At 43.4% G+C, this 25,891-nt stretch overlaps 1 protein-coding gene across 4 annotated transcripts in view; it reads left to right on the top strand.

Moving 5' to 3' along the window:
- The window catches only part of PHF6 (PHD finger protein 6), an 88,408-nt gene that overhangs the window by 25,468 nt on the left and 37,049 nt on the right, over positions 1-25,891 (top strand). For all 4 annotated transcript variants that reach the window (XM_033946792.1, XM_033946789.1, XM_033946791.1 and 1 more), the window contains 2 exons: positions 9,516-9,649; positions 22,608-22,651. In XM_033946792.1, the coding sequence (XP_033802683.1) occupies positions 9,516-9,649; positions 22,608-22,651 (178 nt within the window). The remainder of the gene's footprint in view (positions 1-9,515; positions 9,650-22,607; positions 22,652-25,891) is intronic.

Raw genomic sequence — 25,891 nt, 5'->3', positions numbered from 1 at the left:
CGGTAATGTGGCCTCCAGAATTGTACACAGTATTCCAGATGGGGTCTCATCATGGATCTGTACAATGACATTATGACCTCGGGCTTACGGCTGACGAAACCTCTACGGATACAACCTATGATTTGTCTAGCTTTGGATGAAGCTTTCTCCACTTGATTGGCAGTCTTCATGTCTTCACTAATGATCACCCCCAAGTCACGTTCTGCTACAGTCATTGCTAGGGTCTCACCATTTAGGGTGTAAGTCTTGCATGGGTGTTTGCTGCCAAGGTGCATGACCTTGCATTTTTTGGCATTGAAACTTAGTTGCCAGGTCCTGGACCAATGCTCCAGCGGGAGTAGGTCATGCGTCATACTGTCGGACATTGAGCTTTTGTCAGGCATTGTGCTTTTGTCTGTTGTGCTCTTGCCTACTACATTGCATAGTTTGGCGTCATCGGCGAATAACGTAATTTTACCTTAAAGCCCCTTAGCCAAGTCTCTTACGAAGATGTTGAATAGGATCGGGCCCAGGACCAAGCCTTGCGGCACTCCGCTGATCACCTCTGTTGTTTCAGAGGGGGTGCCGTTCACCACCACCCTCTGAAGTCTACCTCCTAACCAGTCCCTGACTCATGCAGTCAGTGTGTCACCTAATCCCATCAAACTCATCTTGCTCAATAGCCTGCGGTGTGGGACGCTGTCGAATGCTTTGCTGAAGTCCAAGTACACGATGTCTAGGGACTCCCCCCATATCCAGCTTCCTCGTTACTCAGTCAAAGAAGTTGATCAGATTGGATTGACAGGACCTTCCCTTTGTAAATCCATGTTGATGGGGATCTCGTAGATTCTCCTCGTCCAGGATCGTGTCCAATTGGCGTTTGATTAGAGCTTCCATTAGTTTGTTCACTATCGAAGTGAGACTCACCGGTCTGTAGTTCGCAGCCTCCGCCTGCATCCTTTTTTGTGGAGTGGAGTGACGTTAGCCGTTTTCCAGTCCAATGGGACTCTTCCTGTACTTAGGGAAAGATTGAAGAGCACGGATAGCAGTTCCGCCAAGACGTCACTTAACTCCCTGAGCACCCTGGGGTGTAGCTTGTCTGGCCCCATAGCTTTGTTAACCTTGAGTTTTGATAGCTCACAGTAGACACTGCCGGGCGTAAATTCGAAATTACGAAACGGGTCTACCGAGCTTTCCCATGTCTGCAGCTGAGGGCCAGATCCCAGCGCCTCACAGGTGAAGACTGAGCAGAAGTATTCATTTAAAAGTTTAGCTTTATCGGAGTCCGATTCTGCATAGTTCCCGTCTGGTTTCCTAAGGCGTACTATCCCATCTGCGTTTCTGTTTCTGTCATTAATATACCGGAAGAAACAATTTGAAGCTCTGGCTCTGGGAATTAAAGCGAGGTTGGCAGCTTCTTTTGCTGCTCAGGTCTGCCACACAAGATTGAGACAAGAGCTCTCTTCAGAGAAAAACGACTGTCCCCAACTTGTGCTAGAAGGGGTGGATTACGTGCCAACACCCTGTATGACCTTATCAGGGCCCATGAGCAAGGTATTAGCATATGCAGTCCCTGCTCGCAGAATGCTCTGGATCCAACAGTGGGTGGACGACTCAACATCTAAAGCAACCTTAAGTAGACTGCCCTTTAAAGGGGCATATACCTTTCGATAAGGGTCTAGACAACCTTACATTCTTGCCAGTATAACCTGAGTTCTTCTATCCAGAGATCCTTCCAAGGTTACAGGCAACGCTTTAGTAACCCCAGATACCAGCAGCCCTCAGGGTCTCAGGTCAAGCCGCCCTCCAAAAAGTCCCCATGAAGCTAAGTTGGTGGTCATGCCTCCAGATATTGGAGGGAGGCTGTCGGCGTTTCAGAGAGAGTGGGGGAAAATTTTCTTGAACCACTGGATGCTGAACATCATCCAAGTTGGTCACAAGATCGAGATTTATCATCCTCTTGTGGATTTGTTCCTTGATTTCTCTAGCCGACTGGCCAGCCAAAGAGGCTGAGTGTCCAAGCCACACTTCAAAGGCTCTTGATGTTTGGACTATAGAGCCTGCCTCCCATGACGAATCAGGCTAAGGCAGATACTCTGGATACATCATTGTGCCCAAGAGGGCACAAAAAACTGGAGGCCTATTTTGGATCTCAAAACCGTAAATGCATTTTTGAGGATCCCACGTTTCCACAAGGAAATAGCCCATTTGGTCATTGTGGCTCCTGGGGAGTTTCTGGATCTGATAGAAGCATATCTGCATGTTCTCTTCTTTCCAGACCACAGGAAATATCTGAGGTTTCATGTACTTCAGGAACATTTCCAGTTTGTGGCTCTCCTGTTCGAATTGGCAACTCCCCCCACACTTTCGCCAAGGTTATGGTGATGGTTGCAGCTCATCTCTGAAAGATAGGGATTGAAGTACATACCTACCTGGACAATTGGTTAATCGGAGCTCTGTCCAAACAGGAGTGTGAGCTAGCAGTGTGGCATATGTTGGATTTACTGTAGCGGTTAGGATGGATAGTCAACTTTAAGAACAGCCATTTAGAACCAACCCAGAGTTAAAGTATAAGGCATTAATTTCTTTCTTTCTTTTTTTTTCCTTTATTGAATTAATCAAATACATTTTAAAAACATCCAACATACATAGTCAATCAGAATACAATACTTTAGATCATAATGTACCTAATTTCTTAATACATACTAAAAGTATCAATTATCTATAAGCCTTCATTAGTCCAACCCTCTCCCCTTCCCTAAACCTTCTCCCTCCCACCCTGATGAAAGGATGTGTACGGGAGATTCATGAAATATTATAATGTAAAATTCAGAAATCCATAACATTACCAGCTCGAGTGTCAACCATCTAGAAAACTCCACAACCCCAGGACGCTGATATCCGTCCCATTAGCCAACCACGAAAACATCACCACCAAATGGGTAAAAAGACATCCACCAAAATCCAAGACAACAACTGAAACACATCAGACAACTCCTCGAAACCTCATCTACCCAAATTGTATCACCATTCCTCACACAAAACACACCTCGATAGCCTGTGCGTACATGAACATAAGATCAGTCAGCCCAAAGGCAGAACTAATCAAGGATTGGCTGGTCAAAGAACGTCTAGGCTGCCTCTTCCTAGCCGAAACCTGGCTAACCTCCGACTCAGACCCATGCATAACCAAATTCTGCCCCAAAGGATACAAACTAGAGTTAGTCTGTCGAGAAAACAAACGAGGGGGAGGATTAGCTATTCTTGTAAGAAATAACCTCAAACTAAAAGTCCTTGATAAACACTCAACCCCCCACTTAGACCTTCTAGCCTGCCAAATATCCAACGACACACTCAAAGGCACCTTGACATGCCTTCTCTGCTACATCACTCCAGGAAAATGGATCGCCTCAAAACATGATCTTGAAGATTTCATCATCCAGAACTCTCTAAACTCTTCACATAACCTGCTCCTTGGAGACATAAATCTCCACTTAGAAGACCACACCTCCAAGCAAGTAGAAGGTTTACTTTCATATCTCGATGCCCTTTCCTACCAGATTCTTAACCCTCAGCCCACTCACGAAAAAGGCCACCATCTTGATATTGCTGCATACACGTCCCTAAACTCTCACACACCAGATATCCACATCTCCAACAGTACCTGGCATCCCTCCCTTTGGTCAGACCACTACAAATATACCTTCACCATCAACTGGGCTAACAATAACAACAAACCCAAACCCCCAAAAAAGTACTTCAAGACTCCCCAGAAAATCGAACCCAACACATTCTGGGACAAAGTAGACCCCGCACTCAATTCCATCAACCCTAAAGAATTCGTAAGCCATTGGAGAACCCTAAGCGAAACAACCTTAAATGAGTTAGCCCCAGCAAAATCAAAACACAGAATCTGCAGACCTTCCGACAAATGGTTCGACACCGAACTTCTCCAACTAAAAAGGCACTGTAGACAACTCGAAAGAGTCTGGATAAAACAGAACCAGGAACAAACCAAAACAGCATGGAGAAATCTAACCAAACAATATAAGATCAAACTTAAGGAAAAACGAAAAGCCTACTACTCCAAACTAATTGGCACTAACACACCAGACACTAAAACACTCTTCAACCTAGTAAGAAAACTAACTGACACCACACCATTCCTAGCCACTCAAGGAAACCACCCACCAACAGCCTCCCAACTAGCAGACCACTTCAAATACAAAATACGCACAATCAGAACCACTTTTAATAACTCACAGTCCAACCTCAACAAGATACTAATAAACACCACAATGGAAGAAGCCATAACTGCTGATAGAACCTGGACCAACTTCCCAACAGTACAATGGACTGACTTGGATCGACTCTACAAAAAATACAGCCAAGCCTCATCTGATCTGAATAACTGTCCCTCATATCTACTAATGAATGCTACCCCTAATTTCAAAGCCAACCTCATGCAATGGATACAAATCGCACTCAGAGAAGGCCAATTCCCACCAGAACTAGGCGAGATCATAATCACCCCTCTACTGAAAGATCGTAAAGGCCCAATTGACTCTCCCTCTAACTATAGACCCATCGCCTCAATCCCATTATACGTTAAAATAATAGAAGGTCTTGTTGCACAATATCTCACAAATTACCTGGAAAACCATAACTTACTCCATCCCTCACAATCAGGATTCGGAACAAACCATAACACAGAGACATTACTAGCAACACTTCTGGATACAGCCCGACAATACCTCAGTAAAGGAAGTAGGATACTAATTATCCAACTAGATCTTTCTGCTGCATTTGACCTAGTAGATCACACCATACTACTCCAGATAATAGACGCCATAGGGATCTCAGGTGGGGTATACAACTGGATCCAAGGATTCCTTAAAACAAGAACCTATAGAGTAAAGTCTAACAATCTCAAATCAGCCCCATGGTTTAACCCCTGTGGAGTCCCACAAGGGTCACCACTATCGCCCATCCTCTTCAATCTATTCATATCCTCCCTTGGTACCACTCTAGATACTCTAAATGTAATATCATTCAGTTACGCAGACGACATAATCATCATGCTCCCCTTCGATAACCAAGACCCCAACTCAACAGGACACCTGGAAACAACTCTGAAAGCAGTGGAAAAATGGATGACAAATCACAAATTGAAGCTTAACTCGGATAAAACAAAATTCTTACTACTTGAAAAGGACAAAAACCCTTCCATAACAGAATTGGTAATAAATGTAACCAAATATCCAATACAGACATCTCTTAAAATCCTTGGAGTATTGGTAGATAGATGCTGCACAATGCAGACTCAAATCAACAAAACAACACAAAAAGCATACTTCACCATGCATATCCTACGAAAAATAAGAAAATTCTTCAACAAAGAACAATACAGGATCATAGTCCAATCCCTTGTACTAGGATTATTGGACCACTGCAACATCCTCTACCTACCTTGTCCAATAAACTTAATTAAACAACTACAGTCTGTTCAGAACACAGCTCTCAGGCTAATCTATTCACTCGGAAAATTTGACCACATCACCAATGCCTACCTAGACTCACACTGGCTACCCATACAAGCCAGAATCTAATTCAAATTATTCATTCTATTATACAAAGTAATAAACGGAACTGCACCTACCTACCTAAACAATCGCCTAAATCGAAACCTTTCACCCAGAATTAGGAGAACACAGACACCATTCTCCTAGCCAGCACTCAAAGGTACCCAATGCAAAAAACTATACGACAGCCTCCTAGCTACTAAAGCAGCGAAACTTGACCCCTCCATATCCAACCTATTGACTACAACAACAGACTATAAAGCATTCCGAAAAGAAATAAAAACACTACTATTCAAAAAACATATTCGGTTAACCTAACCTAACATGAATCCCATCATGCTGGAATCTTCTTCTCTATGTCACAAAATAACCTGAAACCTCACTATGTAACTTGAAACCAACTACCTTCTAATGTAATGTAATTTCATGGAAATGTCCAACTTTCTTCCAATGTATCTTCCTGGAAATGTCCAGCTATCTTCCAATGTAATGTAATTTCCTGGAAATGTCCAGCTATCTTCCAATGTAATGTAATTTCCTGGAAATGTCCAGCTATCTTCCAATGTAATGTAATTTCCTGGAAATGTCCAGCTATCTCCCAATGTAATGTAACTTCCTGGGAATGCCCAGTTATCTTCCAATGTAATCCGCTTAGAACCGCAAGGTACAAGCGGAATAGAAATCCGTAATGTAATGTAATGTAATATGCACCCCAAACGGTATTATAGCTATGTATCTGGTTTCTCTGGAGAGCAGTCAATTTAGACATTTGTTGTATAAATTGTACTTTAGTTAGCAATACCTGAATCGCAGGAAGATCTGATTGTTTCCAAGAAGATGCCAGAACAAGTCGACCTGCTGTCAATATCAAATGTATCCATTTATGCTGCCTAATAGGTAAAACTGCGGGCTCCACATTCAGCAGGTAGCACTCCATGGTCTTAGGTAGCGAAGTGCCCAACACTGCCTCAGTAAAGGAAATTACTCTATCCCAATAGGTCTGAGCTTTTATACAGTGCCACCAAATATGTTCAAAAGTGCCCACTTCCCCACATCCTCTCCAACATTCATCCGATCCTTCCCCATACATAGCTTGCAATCGCGCTGGAGTGTAATACCAACAGTAGAACATCTTATAACCGTTTTCTATCATATTACTAGCAATAGAACTATGAAGAAGGGAGTGAAATATTTTAGCCCAGTCTTTATCACTATAACATTTGCCAATTATTTTTTCCCCAACGACGTTTATATTTCAAAGGGGGGATGAAGATGCTCCAATAGTGCATTATACAATCTAGTAATACAACCTCTTCCACTCTCTTTCATCAAAGCCCTCTCCAAAATCATCTGCTTGGAGGAAACCAGATCTCTGAGGACCACTTTCCTAATAAAGCTTTCAATTTGTCTATAGTAAAATAGATCTTTCGAAAGGAGACCATAATCTTCCATCAACACTTCAAAGGGAGCAATTTTCCCATCTTCCAGTAATTGATCCAATGTTTTAAGACCCTTCTTTCCCCATGAATGGAAGGCCGAATCAACCTCACCTGGAGCAAAATTGGGCATATACTGTATATAATAGCTGCCCCCTGAAAACAAATCTGGTTTCCAAACTTCGCCTGCGCACCTGGATCCACATCTTAGCCATAGCCATAAGTAGTGGGAATTGGAGCCAAGGTACCGCCCACAACGGGATCATGCCCAATATCTCCTGCTCCATACACACCCAATATTTCCCCTTATCCCACTTCCAATTAATTAAATATCATAATTGCGCTGCTTGATAATAATATCGAAAATATGGCACTGCCATTCCCACCAATCTCCTAGGTTGGTACATCATCATACGAGACACCCTTGGAGTCTTATATTGCCAAATATAAGCAAATATCCTCTGCTTCAGTTGAAGAAAAAATTTATTGGACAAAGGGACCGGTAAAGCTGAGAAGAGGTATAACAACCTAGGAAGCACCATCATCTTGATCGTTTGCACCCTACCAAACCAGGAAGTATTTAGATGTTTCCATCTCTCCAAATCGCTTTCAAGAGAGGAGGATAATTAGCTGCATATAACAAATCCATGCAATGAATGTTGAGCCCATTTAAAAGAATAATTACTGGAAATCCATTGGTGATCTAAATCCGATAAGATAAGAACCAAAATTTCTGACTTAGACATATTTATCTGGAATCCTGACACCTGTCCATAGGCTATTAGTACTTCCACCACTGCCTTCAACGAGGTAGGAGGATCTCGTATTGTAAAAAGAATGTCGTCTGCAAATAGTAATATTTTTGTTTCCAACCCACTACACTTTATACCTAAAATATTTGAGGTCTGTCGTACCAATTGTGCGAGGGGCTCCATAACTAATGCAAAGAACACAGGTGACAAAGTACAGCCTTGATGAGTTCCCCCTCCCCAAAGTAAAACAATCAGTATATCCTCCATTAATATTAAGCGAGGCCAAAGGGGCCACATATAGCAATCGATGCCAATGTAGGAAAGTCCCAGATAGCCCCATCGGCATCAATACCTAAAATGAGAATCGAATCATGCCCACCAGCCTCTGTGAAGGTTGTTCCCTGGGCCAGGGCGCACATGCAACCTCTCCAGGATGCTCTTCTGTCTTGGTGGTCACCTAAGAGTCATTCTCTTCAGATACAGCTCCTATGGAAGAACAGCTTGTGCTGGTGGCTTCAAGGAGACTCCTTATTGAAGGGCATGCCTCTCTGAATCACGGAGTGGGTGACTCTCATGAACAATGCCAGCCTTTGTTGCAGGGACCACTTGATTTAGGACCAGTGGGCTCATTATCAGAAGGAATGGTCCATAAACTGTCAGGAGCTCTGTGCCTATTTGGCTAGTGTTGAAAGCTCTGGAAAAGGTCTTTGAGGGAAAGGCTGTAAGAGTGTTCAGCAATGCCACAACAGTAGTGTATATCACAGATGAGGAGGCACCGGAAGCACTCCTTTATATGTGGAAGCTGTAGCATGGTCATCCCTCAGACGGCAGTAGGGACCGGCACACGCTACTGATATAGGCCCGTCATGCTTCCCCAAGTAGGAGGAAGTCCCTATATCAGTGGGCTTACCTAGCTTACAGCAGTCAGAATGGCACACAATAGGCAAGCTTTCAAACCAAACAGAATTTATTTAGCATTCAAGTTTGTCTGAAAATTCAAAACAAAATGGGTCCTGAAGTACAACCAACAATGCAACAAAAAAACACAAAGTTTCGCTCACCAGCCTTGTCTGGTAAACACCCTGAGTGCTCAGTTCATGTCCCAGGTAAGTTCTGCTAATTTTCCAGCAAAAACATGAATTGTAACATCATTATTCAGTTCTTTAGCAAAAAAAAAGAAACATTTTCGCTCCGGCATTGAGAATTTCCATTCCTCTCAATACTTCAAGGAAATTTGTATTTTTTCCCCTTCTTTCCTGCCCCTACAAATAGGTGCAAAGATTTAAGTGCTTTCAATTCACATACCTTACACTAGCTAATTTTCATAGTACCCGTACTATAACTACACAGACTAGTCAGAATTGTCCTCACTGTGTTTATATTATTATTCAATTCCTTAGGTATTTGATAGAAAAGCTTTGGCGTACTTCCAACTTGGTAGGAATCGCACCTAACTTCATTTGCTTCTATTTATGACTTGGGGGTGCTGTCAGCCTTCATTTAGCTGCCAGAGGATTTTTCCCAAGTTGAGTCAATCCTAGACATCCCAAAAACTGTCAGCAGGGGATCATCCAACATGGTTCTGTTGTGCATTATACATGAAGCTATTGTGTGATGGCTGGAATAAGCAGGGGCTTAAAGCCTCTATTGAAAAATCCAATAAAACTTTCTTATTCTACAAAACATCAGAATCAGTTTTGAAAGCAAAGATCTAATGTGCATTTTTCCTTTGTGTTCCAGCAAACAATGCTTTTTTTTCCTTGCAGATGTGTTCACAGTGCCATTGTCCTGGAGCAACAGTTGGCTGTGATGTGAAAACATGCCATAGGACATATCATTATTACTGTGCTTTACATGATAAGGCTCAAATGAAGGAAATTCCCTCACAAGGCATTTACTTGTAAGATAATTTTATTTACAATGTGCTTGCAGGCATGCTTTTTCATGTATAAAACCAGGCCATAGTACTTTTTGTTTAGAATGATGTGGATCAGCCTTAAGGTTGGTGTATCTGGGGAAAACCGCAGTGTTATAACACTCTGCTTAAACCATATTAGGCAAGAAATCTTGGAAAGATTGCAATGCAGATGGGGCATCCTCATTAGAATTGCGCTGAGGTATCATAACAATACCCTCTACAGCAGGGGTCTCAAAGTCCCTCCTTGAGGGCCGCAATCCAGTCGGGTTTTCAGGATTTCCCCAATGAATATGCATGAGATCTATGTGCATGCACTGCTTTCATTGCATATTCATTGGGGAAAACCTGACTGGATTGCGGCCCTCAAGGAGGGACTTTGAGATCCCTGCTCTACAGTATCAGCATGATTTAAATAGCTTAAGAGATGGTGGAAAGGATATTTATTTAAAACAAGGTGTGATGGGACATGATGTAGAGAGCATTAAGGTAGCAATTCCAATATAGAATACTAGTGTAAGGTGGCCTTAGCACACCTAAAGTTAGGCATCAGCAGTTAATTTCAAGTGGCAGTTGTAATTGTGCCCTGAAGTGCACACTACTTACAATAGTCTATAAGTTACTATCTCTGAAACATGCCCTTTACTTGCTCTTACTCTGCCTACTGTATATTTGCACCCCTTCACACTTAACATGCTAAGTGATTTTTGGCATGCTCAGTCATGTGAAAAAATTAGGACACCCCATTAAATATTCAGTTCTTTCTTAAGAAATGCTCACATATCCATGTCAAATCTTTTTTTATTTATCTCTGGAAAAGAAAGTGATGTAATTGCAGATAAAAAACAAACATTTTCCTTGATATACTCATGAAACAAAAGATACCCACAAAAATGTATATTCTAACTGAAGAATAAATTAGGATACCCTAATAACTAGTGTTACCCTCTTTGGCTGAAATAACTGCAGTGAGACACTTCTTGTAGCCATCTATCGGTCTCTGACGGTCTGAGGAAAGTTTGGTCCACTCTTCAATGCAGAATTCTTTCAGCTGTGAGATGTTTGAGGGGTTTCTTGCATGTATAGCCCGTTTCAAATCACCCCACAGCATCTCAATGGGATTAAGATCAGGGCTTTGATTCAGCCACTCTAGAACTCTCCATTTCTTAGTTTTCAGTCAGTCCTTGGTGGATTTACTAGTATGTTTTGGGTCATTGTCGGGTTGCAGGGTCCAGTTACGGTTCAGCTTTAATTTTCTTATAAATGGTCTCAAATGTTCCTGCACCCTCTGATACACGGTAGAATTCATGATAGATTCTATGATTCTATGATGGTGAACTGACCAGGTCCTGCTGCAGCAAAGCAACCCCAAACCATGACACTTCCACCTCCATGCTTCACAGTTGGTATGAGGTTCTTTTCCTGGAATGCTCTATTTGATGTACGCCAAACATGTCCTCTTTTCTGGTGTCCAAATAATTCAGTCTTGGACTCATCTGTTCATAGAACACTATTCCAGAAGTCCTGGTGCTTGTCTGCATTCTCTCTGGCAAACACCGTGGAATGGCTAATATCAATTTATTTCAGATCTTTTTAAAACCCTTACCAGAATTATAAGCTGCTACAATCTTCTTTCTGAAGGCCTCAGACAGCTCTCTTGATCTCACCATGGTGTTCACTCTCGCCGCAGCAGTCATGAACACACCAAACTAAATGTCTGAAGTTTAAGTAGGGCAAACCTCCTTCATCGATATGTGAACATTTCTTAAGAAAAAAACGGAATATTTCATGCGGTGTCCTAATTTTTTCCCATGACTGTTTTGTTATAAAATAGTACCCAGCACTTATGCACACATTTGCCAATCGCGCACATAAGTTCTGCTGTTCTGTAACTTATATGCACAGTTGTCACCTATCTGTAGAATTACTCGTATAGCTTTTATTACATAAAATATGTTAGGGCAAAAAAAAAAAAAATTTCAAGACTGCATGGGAAGAATGCTTGGTCCTCACAGTATTGTAGGTCATACTTCGTGTTTTTTCTGCTTATCGTAGGACTTCTGCTTTAACTATGTTCAACTGCTAGTGCTGTTTTCTAGTGCGCATGGCATACGAGTCCTGATGATTGGGTTAACTTCTCCCGGCCATGAGCTGTGCAGAATGAATCATGCACTTTTTCTTCAGCTCTGCCAGCTTCCTCAGTTGCCTGTACTCTCTTTCTCTTTTTTCCCTTCTGTATGCGAGCTAGGTGTCTTTCTGATGTGCTCTGAGAAATTTTGTTGTTTGATTTTTATTTTTTTTAATCCAAATTTTGAGTCTTTTGGTGCTCAAGAGGTCCCCAGTAGCCCTGGGGCAGCTCTGCTTGGAAGAAGATACAGAACCTCTGAGTAGCAATTTGCAGCTAACAGGATAACTCTTTAAGGAACCTGTGTAGCTGGCCTACACTAACAATTAAGGTGCTCTGGGACCATTCCCCTTGGAGCAAGGATTGCCCCTAATTTATCAGGTGCTTGAGCACTGGCTGTTTGGCCTCACAGGGATCTGGGAGGACTTTGACAGTTGCCGGCTGCGTTTTCTTCCCCCTGTTGCCGTGAAAGCGTCCATCGGGGGTCTGAGTTCTCAGTCCAGCTTTGGCCTGACTAACAGCACAAAGATCGCAGCATCCTAGACTGGAGATATACTTCCACTATCCAGCTTCAGTGTGAGCTGAAGCAGGCTATAGCACCAGTACAGCACAGCATAGTGAGTTAAGCCCATTATAGTCTATGGGAAAATTGGAGGAGGTCTCAAGTTGGCAGTTTTAGTGGCTTCTGGGGCTAGATATAGGATCCCTGACTCCCATAAACCCCTTCCCTGAATTTCTTGGACTTTGCTATAGCGGGCTGTTTTTGGGGTTTTTTTGTGCCAGAATGCTGCCGCAGCAGCCATCTTGGATTTCTCGATTTTGTTTAAAAAAAATCCTCTTATCTGCCTCAAACCCCTTTGATTTAACTTAAAATCAATTATAATGGACTCTTCGGACCTTTCTACCACTATATCATGCCAAATATAATAAACTGGATGGTCGGCTGAGGAGTGTCCATGTGCTACAGCGCACATGGGGGAGGCAGGGGCCTTGAGCTTAGCCCTTTCTGTACCTCTAGGGCTGGGGAAATGCAAGGGGTTCATTTGTCAGGGGAAAAATCCCTCCCAGAGCCCTTGGAGAGCAATTTGGCGAAACACAGATGCGTGGATGCCATAGAGCCCAAGAGACAACATGGTGAGTCTCTGAAGGAGTCCTCTGGGCTTCCTGCTCAGGGCTTTACCCCTGATTTTGAGAGTCTCATTTGCAAAGCTTATGTAAATTGTTGGAGTCTTCCTGCACTCTCTGAAGGTGCACCTGTAGCTGCAAAAGGGAATCTCCCCCCAAAGATGGTTTTCGATCAGGAAAAGGACTGGACTAGAGAGTCTCAGAGTCCATTCTTTCACTGCCTAAGAGTAAATATTCACTCTTAGGAGAGTCTAGATTTCAGGCAGAGGCCATTAGTCAAGAGGTGGTGGTGGTGCCGGCCCTTGATCAAAGGGAGGACCCGACTGTAAGCCACCTTTTCAAGCTGACAGCATTGCTGGAGATGATTACAGCGGGAGTTAAATTTATGAGAAGCTTCTCAAACCTTGGCTACACTGTGCTCTGTTATGAGCAGCTCTAAGGCTGAGACTACATTTTTTTCCCCATTCATCCTGACATTAATATGCTAATCATGGAGAATTTGGAAGACCCTGGAGGATTCTTTATGGGTGGCTAGGATGATGTAAAGGCTGTATCCGATGGCTCCTGAATTTCAGCAGCTGTTTGTTCAGCCTAAAGTGGATTTGTTGGTAGTGCAGGTTACCTAATGTACTTCCCTGCCTAGTGAAAGAGGAGTCATTTTAAAGGACATGCAGGACCGCAGGGAAGATGTCCTCAAAAAAGCAGTTTGAGGCCTTGGGAATTAAAGCAGAAACAGCATTAGCCTCATTCGTGGCATGTTCTTGCCGTATCAGATTTCATCTGACTCCCATAGAGGATGATGACATTTACCCCCAGCTGGTAATGGCGGGGGTTGACTATGTTGCAGATGCTCTATATCCCAAACCTGGTTCCCAAACCTGTCCTGGGGGACCCCCAGCCAGTCAGGTTTTCAAGATATCCCTAATGAATATGCATGAGAGAGATTTGCATACCTGTCACTTCCATTATATGCAAATCTCTCTCATGCATATTCATTAGGGATATCTTGAAAACCTGACTGGCTGGGGGCCCCCCGGACAGGTTTGGGAACCACTGCTCTATATGATATAATCAGAGTCATGAGAAAAGTTTCTGCCTATGCTATCTCTCCTTGTAGAATGCTCTGGGTCAGACAATGGGCAGAAGATTTGGCTTCTTAGGCAACACTAAACAGGCTCTCCTTTAAGGGGTAAATGCTATTTGGTAAGGAAATGGACAGTTTTTGGCCAGTGTGGCAGATCGTCACCCTAAAGCTTTGCTAGACAGCAGTCCATGAGCCCTTAGAGTAGGGGTGTCAAAGTCCCTCTTCGAGGGCCACAATCCAGTCAGGTTTTCAGGATTTCCCCAATGAATATGCATGAGATCTATTAGCATACAATGAAAGCAGTGCATGCAAATAGATCTCATGCATATTCATTAGGGAAATCCTGAAAACCCGACGATTGCGGCCCTCAAGGAGGGACTTTGACACCCCTGCCTTAGAGGGTGTAGCCACACCTCCGCAGATAGGGTTATTGGCTTATTGGGACGCTTTGGAACAGATTTGCTCGGATCACTGGGTGCTGGACATCATTCGAGAAGGGTACAAGTTCAAATTTTGTCTCCTCCTGAATCTATTTGTGGACTCTAAGGCCGGCAACCAGAGAAAGTGGTCAAATTCCAGGAGACTGTGGCGAGGCTCCTAGATATTCAGCCAGAGAGCTCGTACCTCCTGAACAATTGGGTTTGGCCAGATACTCTATTTATTTTATAGTGCCCAAGAAAGACTTGGACAACTGGAGACCAATCCTGGATCTGAAGTCTGTCAATGCAGCATTGAAAGTACTACTCGAAAGAGTCTAGAGAAGAGTGACTAAGATGGTTAAGGGGTTGGAGGAGCTGCCGTACAGCGAAAGATTAGAGAAACTGGGCCTTCTCTCCCTCGAACAGAGAAGATTGAGTGGGGAAATGATCGAAACATTCAAGGTACTGAAGGAGATAGACTTAGTAAATAAGGACAGGTTGTTCACCCTCTCCAAGGTAGGAAGAATGAGAGGGCACTCTCTAAAATTGAAAGGGGATAGATTTCGCACAAACGTAAGGAAGTTCTTCACCCAGAGGGTGGTAGAAAACTAGAATGCTCTTCTGGAGTCTGTCATAGGGGAATACACCCTCCAGGGATTCAAGACTAAGTTAGACAAGTTCCTGCTGAACAAGGACATACGCTGGTAGGGCTAGTGTCAGGGCGCTGGTCTTTGACCAGAGGGCCGCCGCGTGAGCGGACTGCTGGGCATGATGGACCACTGGTCTGACCCTGCAGCGGCAATTCTTATGTTCTTATGATTCCGTTTGGAGACTGTTCTTTTGGTCATTGCATTGGTGGTGCCAGGAGGATTTTTAACCTTCCTGGTGGTGGTTAATGGTACCCTCTCTAAAACATCGGAGGTGACCAGTGGAGTGCCGCAGGGCTCGGTCCTGGGACCACTCCTTTTCAGCATATTCATAGGGGATCTGACTCGGGGGCTTCAAGGTAAAATAACACTATTCACCGATGACGCCAAACTATGTAATATAGTAAGTGAATGCAGTTTACAGAATTATATGGCGCATGACCTGCTTACATTGGAAAGTTGGTCCTCAATCTGGCAGCTAGGCTTCAATGCTAAGAAATGTAAGGTCATGCACCTCGGAAGCGGAAATCCATGCAAGACGTACTTCTTGAACGGAGAAACTTTAACTAGGACTTCAGCAGAACGAAATTTAGGAGTAATCATCAGTGCAGACATGAAAACTGCCAATCAAGTGGAGAAGGCTTCATCTAAGGCAAGGCAGATATTGGGTTGTATCAATAGAAGTTTCGTCAGCCGAAAGCCTGAAGTCATAATGCCGTTGTACAGGGCCATGGTGAGACCTCATCTGGAGTACTGTGTGCAATTCTGGAGGCCACATTACAGTAAAGATGTGCGCAGAATTGAATCGGTTCAGCGGACGGCCACCAGGATGATCTCAGGGCTCAAGGGTCTCTCGTACGAAGAGAGACTGAACAAATTGCAGCTCTACACTCTCGAGGAACGTAGGGAGAGGGGAGACATGATCGAAACATTTAAGTACCTCACGGGACGTGTCGAAGTGAAGATGATATTTTCTTTCTCAAGGGACCCTCGGCCACAAGAGGGCACCCGCTCAAACTCAGGGGCGGAAAATTTCATGGCGACACCAGAAAGTATTTCTTCACAGAGAGAGTGATTGATCATTGGAACAAGCTTCCAGTGCAGGTGATCGAGGCAGACAGCGTGCCAGACTTTAAGAATAAATGGGATACCCATGTGGGATCCCTACGAGGATCAAGATAAGGAAATTGGGTCATTAGGGCATAGACAGGGGATGGGTAAGCAGAGTGGGCAGACTTGATGGGCTGTAGCCCTTTTCTGCCGTCATCTTCTATGTTTCTATGGATTTGACAGAGTCCTAGCTGCTTAGTCCCAGAGCAAAGAAAGTGCTTATTTTAGTCTATATTGTGTTATTCTTATTCATCAGTTTTAATGCTTGTATTAGTTACTTAGAATTTTATTATGTATGATGTTATTTTTTATTATATTGTATGCTGAGTACCTAATTGTGTAAACCGCTATGAACTGCTGGTTAGGCGGTATATAAAAATAAATTATTATTATAAGAGTCCACATACTAGGGACACATTTTCAGTTTTCTGCGTTCCTATTCGGTCTGGCAACAGCACCTCACACTTTCACCAAGGTGATGGTTCTGTTGATAGCGCATCTCTGCAAGGTGGGAATACAGTGCATCCGTTCTTGGAAAGTTAGTTGATCAGAGCTCTGTTCAAAATGGAAAGGGAAAAGGCAGTGGCAAAAGTGGTCCAGCTGTTGCAGAACTTGGGTTGGGTCATCAACTTTCGGAAAAGCCACTTGGTAAATTAAACTAAACCTTAAGTTTGTATACCGCATCATCTCCATAAAGATAGAGCTCGACACGGTTTACAGGTAATTCAATAAATGAGGGAAGGACATAATAAGAAATTAGAGGTTATGAAGAGGATAGCTAGCTTTACATTTTAAATAGATAGCTTTACGTTTTGGAGAAAAGCCAGGTTTTCAGATGCTTTCGGAATAATTGGAATGATGGAGAAAAGCCAGGTTTTCAGATACTTTCGGAATAATTGGAATGAGCCTAGGTTCCGCAGCGGGGCAGGGAGGTTATTCCAAAGCTCAGTGAATTTGAAGAAAAGGTACCATCCCAGTCCCTAGAGTATTTGGGAATTTGTTTCAATATGCTGGAAGGCCATATTTTTCTTCCTGAGCCACGCAAACAGAATATTTTGAGACAAGTATTAGACCTCTTGACAATGTTAGTACCTACGTCATGGCACTATCTCCAGGTATTGGGGTCCATGGCAGCAACCATAGAAGTAGTTCCTTAGGCGAAGGCTCATATGCGCCCATTCCAGACAGATTCCCTTTAGATTTCACTGACCTGGATGGAGGAAGCATGGTGCAGCCTGGATGGAGGAAGGAGGAAGCATGGTGCAGCCTGCATTGGTGGCTCCAGCCAGAATCTCTAACAAGGGGCATGCTTCTCCAGATAGTCTCAAGGGTGATACTGACCACAGATGCCATTCTTTAAGGCTGGGGGGGGGGGGGGGCTTATTTCAATGGTTGTCCAGTGGACACCCTCTTAAAGGAAATGGTTAATAAACAGATTGGAGCTGAAAGCCATATGGCTAGCATTACAGACCCTGGGGAAGTCTCTGGAAGGTCAAGCTTTCAGGATGTTACATAAGATACATAAGCATAACATAAGCAATGCCTCTGCCGGGTCAGACCTGAGGTCCATCGTGCCCAGCAGTCCGCTCACGCGGCGGCCCAACAGGTCCAGGACCTGCATAATAATCCTCTATCTATACCCCTCTATCCCCTTTTCCAACAGGAAATTGTCCAATCCTTTCTTAAACCCCAGTACCGTACTCTGCCCTATTACATCCTCTGGAAGCGCATTCCAAGTCTCCACCACCCGCTGAGTAAAGAAAAACTTCCTAGCATTTGTTTTGAATCTATCCCCTTCCAATTTTTCCGAATGCCCTCTTGTTCTTTTATGTTTTGAAAGTTTGAAGAATCTGTCTCTCTCCACTCTCTCTATGCCCTTCATGATCTTGTAGGTCTCTATCATGTCTCCTCTGAGTCTCCGCTTTTCCAGGGAGATGAGCTCCAGCTTCTCCAGTCTTTCTGTGTATGAAAGGTTTTCCATGCCCTTAATCATTCGTGTTGCTCTCCTCTGGACCCTCTCAAGTATTGCCATATCCTTCTTAAGGCGCGGTGACCAATACTGAACACTACTCCAGGTGCGGGCGCACCATTGCCCGATACAACGGCAGGATGACTTCTTTTGTTCTGGTCGTAATACCATTTTTAATAATACCCAACATTCTGTTTGCCTTCTTCGCGGCTGCTGCGCATTGCGCCGTTGACTTCATTGTTGTATCCATCAGTACACCCAAATCTCTTTCAAGGTTACTTCCCTCTAATACTAATCCCCCCATTTGGTAGCTGAACATCAGGTTCTTTCTCCCTATATGCATGACCTTGCATTTCCCTACATTGAATTTCATCTGCCATTTATTCGCCCACTCCTCCAGTTTGCTTAGGTCCCTTTGTAGGTCCTCACACTCTTCCGTAGTTCTGACCCTTCTACAGAGTTTAGTGTCATCTGCAAATTTTATAACTTCACATTTCGTCCCCGTTTCCAGGTCATTAATAAATACATTGAACAGCAGCGGTCCAAGTACAGACCCCTGCGGAACTCCGCTCGTGACTTTCCTCCAGCCCGAGTAGTGACCCTTCACTCCAACCCTCTGTCTCCTGCCTGCCAACCAGTGTTTGACCCATCTGTGTACGTCCCCTTCCACCCCGTGGTTCCACAGCTTCCTAAGTAACCGCTCATGGGGTACCTTGTCAAAGGCCTTTTGGAAGTCAAGGTAAATGATGTCTACAGGTTCCCCTTTGTCCAACTGGCTGTTTACCCCTTCAAAGAAGTGCAGTAAGTTTGTTTGGCACGATCTTCCCTTGCAGAAGCCATGTTGGCTCGCTTTCATCAGCCCATTTTTTTCGATGTGCTCACAGATGCTGTCCTTTATCAGTGCTTCTACCATCTTGCCTGGAACCGATGTCAAACTTACCGGCCTATAGTTTCTCGGGTCTCCTCTTGACCCCTTTTTAAAGATAGGTGTAACATTTGCTATCTTCCAGTCCTCCGGAATCTCTCCAGTTTTCAAGGATAGGTTGCAAACTCGTTGGAGTATTCCCGTTATCTCATTTCTTAGTTCTTTTAGTACCCTAGGGTGGATTCCGTCTGGGCCTGGTGATTTGTCGCTTTTCAATCTATCTATCTGTTGGAGGACATCCTCATGGCTCACCTCTATTGCCGACAGTTTTTCTTCTTGATCACCATGGAAGATCACGTCGGGTTCTGGTACATTGGATGTGTCCTCGCTTGTGAAGACTGACGAGAAGAATTTGTTTAACCTGTCAGCTACCTCTTTTTGCTCCTTTATCACTCCCTTTTTATCTCCGTCATCCAACGGTCCTACTTCCTCCCTCGCCGGTTTCTTCCCCTTAACATATCTAAAGAATGTTCTCAGATAATGCCATAGCAGTGGCTTAAGTCAACTGGAAGGGAGGCACCAGAAGTGCTTCCTTAAGACTGGAGGCCCAGTTGTTCTGTTGGGCAGAGACACACCTGCAGGTGATTTCCACAGCTTGTATAGTGGGGGGTGGAGAATGTACAAGCCATCGCAGCCGGCAGAAACTGGACTTGGGGGAGTGGTCGTTATTACAGAAAGCCTTTCAGTACATTGTGCCTCATTGGGGACAACCGACTGGCAACCTGATGGCTTCGGAAGGCAACAAGAAAGCAGACTGTTTCTTTAGCCGAAGATTTTGAGTCCGGAAGCACTGGACTGGATACCTTAGTACCACCATGACCGGAGAAAGAGCTGTTGTACATGTTTCCCCCATGGCTAATAATAGGCCGGGTCATCTGCAGAATAGCACTCCACCCTGGATTAGTAATCCTGGTAGCCCTTGATTGGCCGTGCTGGTCCTGGTACATGGATTAGTGTGCCTGCAGAGAGAGAGAGGTCTCAAATTTCCAGTACATCTGGATCTACTGTCGCAGGTTCCGACGCTCATGGAGAATCCAGAATGCCTTTGGCTTATAGGCATGGCTCTTGAGCATGTAGCTTTAGCACGGAAAGGGTATTCGGAGGTGGTTTCACTACTCTCCTTAGAACTAAGAAGCCAGTGATGGTCGCGGCCTATGCTAAGGCTGGAAGATGTTTCAGCTTTGGTATGCTAAAGACAACAAGGAGCCCTGCAAGGCTCTGATTTCAGTAGTTTTTGCATTTCTGCAAGCCAGACTCAAGAAGGGTCTAGTGGTTGGATGTCTCAAGGTACAAGTAGCCAGTCTTTTGTGTTTTAGAGCCTGAGTGGAAAAGGGTTCACTGGCTTCTCACCCTGATATAGCCAGATTTGTGAAAGGGGCACTCAGATTGTATTCTCCGGTACGACAACCTTTTCCGTCATAGAACTTAACATTGTTTTACAGGGTCTTAGTAAGGCTTTGTATGAGTCTTTACAAGACAGTTAAGACAGTCTTTCTAGTGGCTATCACCTCAGTAAGACAAGTCTCGGCGCTGCAAGCACTTTCATTTAATAATAATAATAACAGTTTATATACCGCAGGACCGTGAAATTCTATGCGGTTTACAATGATTAAAAAATAGTACAAATTGAGTGGAATTGACAAGTTAATACTAGTGAATCGTGGCTCTAGGGATCAATTAAGTGGGAAAGATTGTACAAATCAGTTGCCAAAGTAGTTCAGGAACAGATATGTTTTTAGGTGTTTCCTAAATTCACCGTAAGTATTAGTTAGCATAAATAATTGTTCCAAGTCTTTACCCCATAATGCTGCTTGTAAAGAGCCATTCCTCACGGTTACAGAACCTGGGGTTATTTGCTTTTTGCTGAAAGTAGTTTCAGCTTTTCATGTCAATCAAGAAGTCCCAACTTCAAGCATTTCAGCCTACAGGTTTGAAGAAACAGGACAAAGGGTTGAAGTTACTAGACATGAGGAGAGACGCGACTAATGACTTTTGGCTTTCCAACCATCTTTTTGTCCTAACTACTATGACCAGGCTTGGCAAGCCAGCTTCTGCATCTATTTCCAGATGGATTTGCATGGCGATTTTGTTAGCGTACATTGACTTTGGTAAACAGCTGCCAATTTCTTTTTGAGAATATTTCATGAGAAGAGTAACTTCTTCATGGGCAGAGGCCTGGGTGATCCTGTCGATGGAGATTTGCAGATCAGCTAAATGGTCCATACTTCATACTTTTACAAAGTTTTATAGAGTGGATATAGCAGCCCAGTGCTATACGCAGGCTCATCTATCCCTTCAAAGGACTAATCATCAGGACTCGTATGCCGTGTGCACTAGAAGGGAAGATTAGGTTTTTATCTCAATAATATTCTTTCTGGAAACATGGCATATGAGTCCAGACACCCTGCCTTGTCACTGTAGTTATTCACCTTCGTAATGTTTAGGACAATTATATTTGTCCAGAACTTGAGATCTTCTCATGCCAGTCTGGTATTATGAGTACAATACCATATTGTTATAAATGCAATTGAGAGTATACAAATTTCATAAATGTTAGTGCTGGTGGCACTCAGGTGGTTTGGTTGTTCTACTTTGTTTTATGTGTTATATTTTGATTAACATTGTTCATTATACTTGTTACAGAGCAGAACATAAGTGTCTTGTTGGGGAAGTTCCCCATAACCCCTCTTTCTTATGTTTCTTATTTTGTAGTGATTATCAAATTCTGCCTGAAGAGGCAGTGCAGCCCACTGAGGAAGGAGGTGGAGCTGAAGAAAGTGTATGATTCCTTCTGCACAGCTCATGGTTGTGGGGAGGTTAACCCAGTCATCAGGACTTGTATGCCATGTTACTAGAAAGAAGATTATTGAGGTAAGAACCTAATCTTCCATTCATAAGTACCAGCTCTGTGGGTGCTTGAGCAGCCCCTAATATTGAACAAATCCTTTATCTATGTCTAATGAGGGGCAATTGTGTTTTGAATTTAGCACCCCTGATTATTTTGAAAAATTGGCTGTTACCACTGTTTCACTCATGAAGCTTTCAACCCCCAGTTAGTTTTGCATCTATGTTCTAATCCTTTGACTTCACTTCTGCTCTTTCAACAACAGGGAAACTACTCTGAGATTAAATATGAATTGGATTCGTTTTGTATTGACAGTTGGGACCGTATTTCATATATTTTATCCAGTTTTGATAACTTCTGAATTTATCAAGCAATCTAGGAATATGAAACCTTATTCTTGGTTGGGATTGGTTATTTCAGGATTCCCTAGTATAATATGGATACAAGTACTAGTGAATATAGAGTAAATGCACATTCACTACTGTTCTAGGCATTTGTGAAGTCCATATCATTTTAAGTCGGTGAAATTGGAGCTCATTATAATGATATCCAGCATTGGGTAGCAGGTAATACCTAACAGCTTTCTAATGATAATACTGGAATATTACAAGTCTTTGTATAAAATATTTGGGTGCCTAGAATCCAAATTGTTGAAGTAGCATCTAACAAATTGCTTACAAATTTTTGTTTTTAGGATTTATTGCAGAAAACACAAGAAAAACACACGAAACTCAGAAGGTAAATTTTATTTAGTACATATATTTTTTGAAGGTGTTAGATTACATTTGGACATAAAATGGAGTGGTAAATTGGGACCCACAAAATTTGTCAGACAATGTGTGTAATAGGTCAAAAGAACAATCTCTTCCTGGAGAAAAGCAGTAGAAGGATCAGGACAGCCAAATTTAAACTTACTAGATGTAATTTAAATATATTGAATTCTCCTCAAATTTTTGCTTTCAATTAGTGCAGCAATTCTGAGCTTTCTTCCACTTAAGCAAATTAGAACACATTCAAAAGTTTGGAAGAGGTTTCCTCCCATTTTATATCATTTTGGGAGAAAAATTTCCTGAATAGTCTCCTGGTGGAGCAAGCTGGTTAAGTAGCATGGCACCTCTGACTTTATTGAGTATTAGTTGTAAAATACTTTGCAGTTGAAGTGAAAAGTGGTGTATAAAATGTAATAAATCAAACCTAGTCTCTCTGCATTTAAATCAGTTTTGTGTTTGCTTGTTTTAAACTCAGTAGACCTTGTATCGAGAGCCAAGCCAGCCTCTGCTCTTAGGTTGGCCTAGTGTGACTGGGCAGAAGGCAATACAGTTTGCAAAATACTGGAGTTTTGGCTTACATAAAGAGAGAAGATAGGAAGATACTGGAGATTTGATAGCTTCCTAATGCCTGCTGATATGTAACAAATAGGGAGGATAGAGTAAGGATATCTCTTGGAGAACCATCTTCTAAAAGGTATAAAAACCCTAGCTGAATAGAGAAGTTCTTCTTGGTTAAGCTGGTTTCCTTTACTTCTGAAGATAAGTGTTGAAAATGGAACATACCTACTTGTAAATTAACTATGATGAGAATAAACAGACATAAATTGCTTTTTGTCCATTTCTGTAACTAACTGGTGACATAATAGTGTTTACAAAACTGTTTATGATTCTGCATCATACTTAGGCAGAATGACCACATAACTATATTTGTTCATCTGTATGGCACAGTAGTGATGGTCCATGACATGGTTCCCACTCAATAAAGCTGAATTCAGTAAGCAGCACCAACCATATATTCTCTCCCTGTCATCCTCAGACTTGCTTTGCTTCGTTCACATTCATTAGTTAAGAAAGCTATGCTGCTTCAGACTAAAATCAATTGAGCTTATCGTCCTGTCTCCAGTCTGGCTTATACATACATGGCAGATCCCAAAATGTATATTAATTTTTATATTTTACAAAAGGAAAAATAACAATCTCTGCTTAATTAACAAAGGTGGACTATGCCAAATATGTGCTGTTTGATATAGGAATTAGAGAATGACATAGGGAAAAATTCTGTCCCCGTCACTGCCCCGTCCCCGTCTCTGCCATCCCCTTCTCTGCCCCGTTCCCACTATCCCCTTCACATCCCCATCCCCGCAGCATCGATACAAGCCTCAGTACTGCAATATTTAGCTTATTCCTTCCTTAAAAATCAAAGTTCTGGCTGCTGAACTAGAGAAAGAGATGTTCAGCTGGCAGGGCTTTGTTTATAAATTTTTATCAACACAACTAATATACTACTTTAGCCTAAAGCAAAAAAAAAAAAAAGGAAATAGAAATGTTTTTTTTCTATCTTTGTTGTCTGGTTTCTGCTTTCCTCATCTTCTCATTCAATTCCTTCCATCCACTCTCAGCGACTTCCCCCCCCCCCCCCAATTGATCTGGCACTCATCTTCTTCCCTCCACTCCCCCCATAGTCTGGCATCTCTGTCTTCCCCATTTCCCTTCCAGCGTCTTCTGCCCACTCTTGTCTTCCCCATTTCCCTTCCAGCACCTTCTCCCCACCCTTCACTCTTGCCACCTCACCGCCCTTCAACACCCCCTTGCGCTACCTGAGAACCCCCCTCCCCTTACCTTCATGGCGCGTTAGTAAAGTAAGTTGCTCAAGCCAGCCGAGCCTACCTGCCTGCAGTCGCGTGTGTGTGAGCGGAAGCTTCTCCTATGACGCAATCGGAAGTTGTGTCAGAGGAGAAGCTTCTGCCCACACACACACGACTGCAGGCAGGCAGGCTCAGCCGGTTTGAGAACTTACTTTACTAACATGCCTCAAAGGTAAGAGGGAGGGAGGGAGATACATTCGGTAGGTAGGAAGGAGGGAGGTGACCGCATGCATTCCCTCCCTTAACTGCGGGGTCAAGGCCATTCATCGCTCCACGGGGCGGTGGATGGCCTTGTCCCCGTGCCCGCAGTGAGCTCTTCCCCCCCAAAAAAAATGTTTCGGCAGATTACCCGTGGCTAGCCGTGGGTAACAGCCACCATGTCATTCTCTAATAGGAATCAACTCTCCAATAAGAACATAAGAATAGGAGGAAGTGACGTCATCACGGAATATGGCCGCTTAAACTTAGAGCTCTGTCGGGGCTCGCGGTTGCAAGTTTAATATTTGCTTCCCGTGGTGGTTTGAGCGCAATTTTTTTGGTGCCTGAGCTCGCTGATTGTATGGCGAGTCGGAAGAAACTGGAGAAATTTCATTTTCCCGGCGCAACGAGTGTGAAAACTCGATCGCACGTTCCCGGCTCCCCGACGGCGCTACTCAAGATGGCGGAGCCGACCACGCTACTGCAGACAGTGTCTTCCCAGACCAACTCCGTGTCGAACGATTGACCTATGGAAGGGAAGATCGAGACGTGGTTTAAAGAATTGAAAGCAGAAATGGTAGGGTTGAGGTCAGACGTGAAGACTGCGCTGGGAGAGATTCGGGCAGAAGTGGGAGACCTGAGCGGCAGAGTCCTTGTCGCTGAAGAGCGATTGGGCCACGTGGAAGGCTTGGCGGAGGAACGATCTGCTGCTATGGACACAGTAGTGGCACAACTGGATGACTTAAAAAGGCAGGTTGAGGACTTGGAGAATCGCTCAAGGCGAAATAATTTACGTTTTAAGGGAGTTCCAGATTTGGATCGATATAAGGACGCCAGGGAAGTGGTGTCAGACTTTTGCAAAGCCCTCCTTGCTGAGGAATCTTGCAGGCCCAGTGCGGACCGGCATAAATTTCCTGCGGATTGGCACCAGTCCACGGACCGGCGGTTGAAGAGCAGTGCTATAGATTATAGATGTTAATGCCAGGGAAGAGGTAGCCTCTGGGTCTGCTGTTTTGGTAGCAGTAGCCTCATCTTCCTACCCATTTTGAAGATTACTTTGTTACATCTCATGCATTCTGGATTGATTTGGATGAAAAATAAGGAAAAATATTTTATTTTCTTTCCTTGACCAGTTCAGAGGCTCT

This window comes from Geotrypetes seraphini, chromosome 5 (genome assembly GCF_902459505.1).
Source record: "Geotrypetes seraphini chromosome 5, aGeoSer1.1, whole genome shotgun sequence".
Classification (NCBI taxonomy): Eukaryota; Metazoa; Chordata; class Amphibia; order Gymnophiona; family Dermophiidae; genus Geotrypetes; species Geotrypetes seraphini.
The sequence above is the reverse complement of the archived record's forward strand: the minus strand, read 5'-3'. Positions and strand labels throughout refer to the sequence as shown.